This window comes from Eptesicus fuscus, chromosome 12 (assembly GCF_027574615.1).
Source record: "Eptesicus fuscus isolate TK198812 chromosome 12, DD_ASM_mEF_20220401, whole genome shotgun sequence".
Classification (NCBI taxonomy): domain Eukaryota; kingdom Metazoa; phylum Chordata; class Mammalia; order Chiroptera; family Vespertilionidae; genus Eptesicus; species Eptesicus fuscus.
In genome coordinates, this window is record NC_072484.1 from 68,285,010 (window position 1) to 68,293,130 (window position 8,121).

Here is an 8,121-nt window from a genome sequence, read left to right on the forward strand (position 1 = left end):
TTAAATAGTTCTTTTAAGTGTTAAATTTTAAGGCTCAATTTCCTCATTTGTAAAATGGGATACATGTTTGTACCTCTTAGAATTGCTGTGAGGATCATATGAGAGGTTTCTGGCACAAGTAAATGGCACAGTAAATGTGAGCTATTATCCATGTTGTCACTGTCTCTGCTTTAGCACCAGGTGGAGAGTCCTAAATGAAGCCCAGGGCTTCCTTCCTCTGATTGTCTGGTCTGCTATGACTGTGGGTGTCACCAGGCACCTCTCTCTCTCTCTCTCTCTCTCTCTCTCTCCCTCCCTGGCTGTCTCCTTTTCCGCTGCAGGGAGGAAAGGAGATTGCCCCAGGGTTGTTCGGAAGCAATCCTGTTTTAAAAGGTGCGTCAGATGTCAAGAAATGCTGCAGGTTTGGCTGCAACAAGAGCCATGTCGTCAGATCTCTAAACAGAAGAGGCATAAGAAACCTCGCTCTGTACCCCAGGCTCTGCTTGGCTTCCTCGTTTCCTTCTCAGATATGCACATGCCATCTCGTTGTTGGTTTTCCTTTACTCTGAAAAACAATAAAGTGCCTCTTATATCTTGAGATCTTTTCTAAGAGAAGATATAGGGAGGTTACCCAAGCCATGGTGGTTTGTGGGATATGGCCTCGGCAGGCAGAAGAGGCTCCAGAAGGGAAATCTTGGCATATCTATATTTGTGGGCAGATTTGAACGCTGTTGGGTAATTTCCAATTCCTGTTATCAGTTGCAGTATTCTCTATGAAATTCTTAGCTGGAGAATCTGCAAAGAGGCAGCAAAAAGAATCTTGCTACGTGTACAAGGCAGCACTGCCCCCCGCCCCTCACTTGCTTCTGAGATTCCATGTCCCCCCTGTCCACACATAGGATTGCTGTCTCCTGTTGGAAATGGGTCCTATTTTATTCTGGTTCTGGTAAAGAGGTGTTTGAAAGAGATGTCTTCTTTCAAACTCTTACAGGGTCCCCATGAACTAATTCTCCATTTATACATTATTTCTGTATATATTTATTTATTGAGTGTTTACTATATGTCAGATCCAGCGATGGGTTCTGGGTAAACTGTGGTGAACAAAGCAGATCTAGTCCCTGTCTTCGTGGAGATCGTAGACTCGTGGGGAGAAAGAGGCTTAACAGACAAGCATGAAACAAGTTTGTAACCTCAAACTCTGACAAGGATATGGAGGAACATTAAAGGGTGCTAAGAGATATAGAATAACCGGGAACTCACTTTAGATTGGGTGGTCAAGGGAGGCCTGTCTGAGGCAGTGACATTTAACCTGAGACCTGGAGTTGAAGTTAGCCAGATCAAGGGTGTGATGAACTAGAGAAGCAAGTGCAGAAGTCTTTTTTTTTTTTTTTAATATATTTTATTGATTTTTTTACAGAAAGAAAGAGAGAGGGATAGAGAGCTAGAAACATCGATGAGAGAGAAACATTGACCAGCTGCCTCCTGCACAACCCCCTACTGGGGATGTGCCTGCAACCAAGGTACATGCCCTTGACCGAAATCGAACCTGTGACCTTTCAGTCCGCAGACCGACGCTCTATCCACTGAGCCAAACCGGTTTTGGCAGAAGTCTTTTTAAAATATATATATATTTTATTGATTTTTTTACAGAGAGGAAGGGAGAGGGAGAGAGAGTTAGAAACACCAATAAGAGAGAAACATCAGCTGCCTCCTGCACACTCCCTCCTGGGGATGTGCCTGCAACCAAGGTACATGCCCTTGACTGGAATCGAACCTGGGACATTTCAGTCCGAAGGCCAACGCTCTATCCACTGAGCCAAACCGGTTTAGCAGCGCAGAAGTCTTTAAGCTGAGAAGAAGCTTGCCACATCTGGGAAACTGAAAGAAAGCTGGTATGGTTGAGACAGGGAGGGAGAGAATGATGTGGACAGAGTGCAGTTGGACTAGGGAGGTGTCAGTGGGGATGGAGAAAGGTGACACAACTGAGAGCATTTGGAAGTAGAAGTGAGAAAACTGCTCTCTTCCTCGGCTCCTCCCCATCCCCCGAGCGGCCCTCCAAAGGCATTAGAAATGGATGGTGTGTCTCCATGGCTGTCCCCTCCTCATGTCCCTTTGTTTCAGATGGTCATGGCTACTTCTGTTTGCTTGTGCTTCCACATATGTTTTATTATCACATTGTCTATTCCCCACTTCCTCCCTTCTAAAGATTGAGGCTACTTTTATTGGAGAGGTGTATAACTTAACTTAGGGTGATCTTTTTTTTTTTTTTTTTAATCCTTACCCGAGGATATTTTTCCATTGGTTTTTAGAGAGAGTGAGAAGGAGAGAGAGACAGAGAGGAAAACATTGATGTGAGAGAGACACATCAATTGGTTGCCTTTGCACGTGCCCCAACCAGGGCTGGGGATCAAGTCTGCAACCTAGATACATACCCTTTGACTAGAATCGAACCCGGAACCCTTCAGTTCCCAGGCCGCCGCTCTTTCTGCTGAGCCAAACTGGCTAGGGCAGATCTTACGTTCTATCTTTATGACTTCCCATTTACTAAGTGTATTTGGTGTATTTCAAGGTGTTTTCTAGTTTTAAAGTATTTTTTGATAATACTCAGATTACTTTATTATCTTCAATGCTGTCTCCAATAGGATCTTACATTATGCCTTCCATTATGCTTTCTAAAGGAACTGGAACCTTCTCTCATAGGAGTACACGTGGCAGCATATTACACCGAAAAAGCATAGGTTTTGGTTGTCAGAGGTCTGGGTTCCAGTGCCAGCCTCACCAGTCACTGGCCAGTGGGTCTCTGGCCAAGTCTCTTCTGCTTCTCTGAGCCTCAGTTCCCTTCGCTGCAAAGTGGGAAGAATAAACCTCGCAGGTTGTTGTAATGATTCAAAGTATGTACAGTGTTTGGCCCTCACTACCCATGAGCTCTCTTCCATTTGCCTCTTAAGGTAAACCCGTCCTGATGCAGTTTCTAATTAGCCCTTTCACCAGGAACCAGGGTAATTTTCTCCTCCCCTGATCCCATCTTCTCTGAGACCCAGCCACGCCATACCACGCAACAACCTCTTTCCTTCCAGCCAGACCTCCGTAGGTGGCAGCCCCTTCCCCGTGCCCAGTGGAGTTGTCTGTGCCTGGCATAGGCAGCTCTCTTGGGCAGCCTGCCCATAAGAGAGAATAGAGGGTTGTACTCCTTGCCAGGACTCTTGAGGTCCAGCCCTGGAACCAGAGCCTGGGAATCTGTCTCAGGCGGGTCCCTCACTGCCAGCTTGTAGGGCCTGGTACAATCCGCCCAGTGTTTGGAGCTGGCCACTGTATCCGATCTAACGTGAGTTCCCGGTTATTCTATCTCTCAGCACCCTTTAATTTTCCTCCATGTCCTTGTCACGGTTTGAGATTATAGACTTAATAAATCAGAGCCATGAGCATATCTATTTGCTGAGTCCTGTTTGCCCTAGTGAATCACCAAACCTAGGATGGTCTCAGGGGCTCCCAACACACTGGTTTGTTTCTGTTTTCCTAACTCCTACAACCGTGTACCACCAGGCCTTCTCTTCTGGCAGAACTGGGCTGAGTGAGTCCCAGCGCTTGTTGGTTTGTGTTGGGGGGATCCTTGTGGAGTAGGGGATCATAGTGATGTGGTTCAAAGGGCACCATGGTGATGTGGTTTTGGGACCCAATTCTGCCCTCTTTGATCTCAGGTCAAGCCCTCTCCTTTCCTGGATGTCTATTTGCAAGAGAAGAGGAGTAGGTTTCAGAGCTCAGAGGGCCCTTCTTGGCTTAGGATGTCTTGGGATTTCACTTTTCTGCCAGCAGCTGCCCTCATCCCCAGGACCAGCATAGAGACCAAATCTCTACCCCCTTCCAGTAGCAGAGTGCTCCTGACGTTGGTCACTTCAGGGCCACGCTCAGCAAAATCGTGAAATCTGGGAAGCGTGCCACTCGAGGCACCACTTTCTAGGGCTTATGAGAAGTTTATGTTGCTGGTTGTTTTCCACCAGGGAGATTTCACCGCGGGACAAAAGGCATTGTTCTTTGTTAACCGGATTTAATGTTTGTCAAGCAGGTGGGGAGGAATGAGGAGGCATCTGGTGGTTATAGTGACCTTATTTCTGAAATAAAAATTGGGACATGTAGTTCTGATGTGATCTGATAGTGGCACAGAATATTTGAAACAGGAGCTGTTCAGGAAAACCCTAGGGTGCAGGGTGATTATATCTTGATTGTTTAGCTACGTGTGTTCTCCCTGGAGGCCAACACTTGCTTTTTCCATCATGGCAGATTTCCTGGAGCCAGCCATATGCAAATGCATTACCGGTTGTTACTCAGAGGCACTGAGCCAGTCCTGCCTTGGTTTTCTGCAAAGCCTTTAATTGCCTGTCACTTTTTTCCATTTAAAAAACTTGAAGTAAACACTGAGGTGAATGAGTCACGGCGAGTTGGTTTGGTTGGGATGTGACCTCTCTGGGTGTGCCTGCTCCCCAGGACCTGGAGCGGTGTCTGCGTGCCTCAAGGGCGGTGTAGCAGAAAGAGTGCTTCATAGCGAGCAGAGAGGCTGAGTTTTGTCCTGCTTTGCTGCTGACTCACTCTGTAGTCCGGGCAAGCCCCTTCTCTTCTCTGAGTTTCATTCTTTTCATAGGGACGGCGAAGAGACACAACAGGAACACTGCATGTGTCTGTACATGGCAGAAAGTTTGCTGAACAGGGGCTCATTGTTCTTGCATAAGGAGAAGCCCTGAAGTAGGTGCGAGGGGTGGGGTGGCAGCTCCGTGACGCCAACAAGGATGAAACAATTTCTTTCTCTTTGCGACCCTGGACTTCTCCTTATCCTAGTTGCCTCCTGGTTGAAAGAAGGCTGCGGTACCACCCAGTGCTGTGTCTGTCTTTGCACTGGAAGAAGGTTGAAGTGAGGGGCAGTTTGAAAGGTGTCGTCTCTACATCAGGAGAGCAAAAGTTGGCCCAGCTACGTCTCAGTGTGTGGCCACCCCTAGTTACAGGGGAATATGGGGAAGCAAGTCGTTTTAGCTGGCTGGCCTCATTGCCTCTCAGAACAAACCTGGGGTTCTGTTAACCAGTGTTTCAGTTATCTATTGCTGCATGCACACCACCCACAAACGTAGTGTGGGTTAGGTGGGCAGCTCTTACAACACATGGTGTAGCTGAGGTCACTTATATGGCCGCATGTGTCTGGGGGTTCAGTGGGGAGCCCGACGGTGGCTGAGATGCCCAGGATCCTCTCTTCAGCCAGGTTCTCTCTAATGGGGCATCTCATCAAACTGCTACAGAGCGCGGCGGCTGGCTTCCAGGAGGGAGTGTTCTAAGAGGACAGCCTCACTATGTAACTGTGTATCCCGCCTCTGCTCACACCGGTCACACCTGCTGATGTCCTGTTGGTCAAAGCAAGTCACATGGTGGAGACCAGAGGCAATCTGGGAGAGGGCTATACAAGGGCAGGAATCCCAGGAGGTGGGGCTCATTGGGGTCACCAGTGTAGATGTCGATCACCGTCAGAAAGTGGGTTAGACCTCAACAGTGTTTTTCAAATGGCAAGTCTTGAAATGAATTTAGTAGTTGATGGCCTGCATTAAGAAAAGGAGACATAGAATATAAAGTATCAGCATCACATGTGCATGAATGCACCCGGATATGTTCATTTTAAACATACATCTGTATTAACGTACATATGGGACAACATGAGAAATGTCCTAGTATTTTGTACTCAAGAGTCACAGGAAAAATAGCGGGAAACACCTCTGGGACCCACTGCTCTGATTCTATGGCAGAGGTTGGCGGTGAATGTCCTCCCGACCCCCTTCCATGCAAGGAGCTGTGTGATGGAGACGAGTCCTGTCCTCAGGGGCATAAATGCTGCAGCACCGGCTGTGGGCACAACTGCCAAGGAGACATAATAGGAGGTATGTGGACTTTTGGGGAAGGGCTCTCTGAGTGCTCCGTGAGTCCTAGAGTCAGTTTGGGAGGGAGTCATCTGTGGCCTTCTGGGCAGAATCAGAGTTCTCACCCTTCCTGTCCTCCTGGGCCCCTCAACCCAAGGCAACCCCTCCTCCTAGGGCCAGTGGTCCTTGTTGGCATTAATAACTAGTGAACACATATGTGTGACCTTGGGTAAACCAACCCCTCTTTTTGAGCCAGTTTCTTTACCTGTACAATGAGGGCATTGCCCCAGATCAGGATTTTCTGACCTAATTCTTTGCACAAAGCTTCCCCACCTCCTGAAATCTTACTTGGAAGGGACATAAATGCAACAGATAAAAGGATTCCTGATATGATTTCTTTGTTTCTTCAGTATTATGTTTTAAACAAATGTACATTTTGAGTGCTCGTATTGTGCCCGGCACCGTGGAACTCCATTTCAAAAGCCCCGGCCCAGATGTTGTCTTTAGACAGTATTTACATTCCCAGGAAAGGGTCAGACTCTTGTCCTTATGTAACATATAGCCCAGGTAGACAAATGAGTGGATTATAGTCAAGTTGGATGAAAGGAGCACAAAGCACAAACATGGTCTAGGGTGGCAGAGAAGCCTAGTGACCCTGTGGAGCCCAAGCACCTGGGAGGCCAGTGGTCTGGGAGCCTTGCTCCTTCTGCACTCTGCCCAGCCCCACCCCCACGCCCACAGAAGTGTCAACCCCCCAGCTCCCTCTAGGGAGCTCCCTGTGGGACCCTATTTGAACAATGTTGGTCCAACTGCTCTCGTGGATCTTCTCAGATCCTCCAGCTCAAGGTTTCCCAGCCAGATCTTTGGTTCTGGGATGGATTTGCTGGGAGCCCCCATGTCTGAGTTCCAGATGGGAAGTCAGAGTCAGTGGAGCCGAGCGTCCTGTGTCTACCTGTGCCTGCTTCCCCACAGGACGGGCCGGTAATTGTCCAAAAGTTTTGGTGGGCCTGTGCATTGTTGAATGCATGATGGACGAGAACTGTCCAGCTGGGAGAAAGTGCTGCAAGTCAGGCTGCGGGCGCTTCTGTGCCCCACCGGTTCTGAAGCGCCAGCTGGCCATGAACCCTAACGGGACCATGAATTAGGTGAGTACAGCCCAACATCCTCAAAAACAATGGACGTAAACTGTTGTGTGTGAGGCACTGGCTTAGGTGCTGGGTTGGGACTTCAGAAGGCCAAGACCAAGTTTCTGCCCTGGCGTCTAGTTGGAGAGCAAGATCATATGTTCCAGATCATATATCACAGAACCCTTCCATAGACGGGATGGACTTATAGGCTTTCAGAGTGGGTGGGGCTCCTAGGAAGGTCTTCCTGCTAGCAGGAGGATTTGGCGTGGGCCCTAAAGGCGAGGCAGAATGTGATAAAGGGAGGAGAACCCAGAGAACATGCAGGACAGAGGGTCTGGCGATTGTTAGCAAAGGCACAGAGGGTGAAATGTATGTGATATGTTTGGGGAGTCGGGGCGGAGGTGGGAGGTGAGAGTGGGCAAAGGAACAGACCGGCTGTTGCTACAGCAGGAGAGGTAAAGTTGACATCTGAATGATAAGCGTCTTCATTGCCAGTTTGGACTAGATTGTGTAGGAAGCAGGGAGCCAATTAAGGTTTCTGAGAGCAATTTATGCCAAGCTTCTCTCTCTCCGGTGGTGGGGAAGCACCTGGGGACCTGGAGCCTGGAGGGCACAGCTGTGACTTGACATTACTTCTTCTTGCAGAGACCCCGGTGCCCTAGCTGTCCTGATTCATCCTGAGCTTCTCTGGTGACTCCAAGGGGCTTGTCCTGGAAGCCAGGAGAGGTGCCGTCCTGGGCTTGTGATACTCCCAGGGGTGCTCATTGCCTGCTTCTGTTCCTGCTGCTGCCTGAGCATAAGAAACAGCCCTGGGGTTGGGGAATGGGTGTGTGGTGCTTCTTGGCCCCAATAAAGGCTGGTGCTGACCCTCTTGTCTGTACTTTTCAAAAAATATTTTTATTGATTTCAGAGAGAAACAGAGGGGGGGACGGGCGGAGAGGGGAACATTAAGGACGAGAGAGAATAATTGATCGGCTGCCTCCTGCATGCCCCATACTGGGGATCTAGCCCACAATCTGGGCATGTGCCTTGACTGGTAATAATCAAACCATGACCTTTGGGTTCATAGATAGACGCTCAACCACTGAGCCACACCAGATGGGCTTGTCTGTGCTGCTTGAGGA

The 8,121-nt window shown here is 48.8% G+C and overlaps 1 protein-coding gene across 1 annotated transcript in view; it reads left to right on the forward strand.

Annotated features, from left to right (window-relative positions):
* The window catches only part of WFDC3 (WAP four-disulfide core domain 3), an 11,616-nt gene extending 3,758 nt beyond the window's left edge, over positions 1-7,858 (forward strand). The window contains 5 exon segments of the mRNA XM_008161221.3: positions 321-378; positions 380-430; positions 5,737-5,891; positions 6,843-7,015; positions 7,643-7,858. Of these exon segments, the coding sequence (XP_008159443.2) occupies positions 321-378; positions 380-430; positions 5,737-5,891; positions 6,843-7,015 (437 nt within the window). The 3' untranslated portion in view covers positions 7,643-7,858.
* Positions 7,859-8,121: the final 263 nt, after the last annotated feature.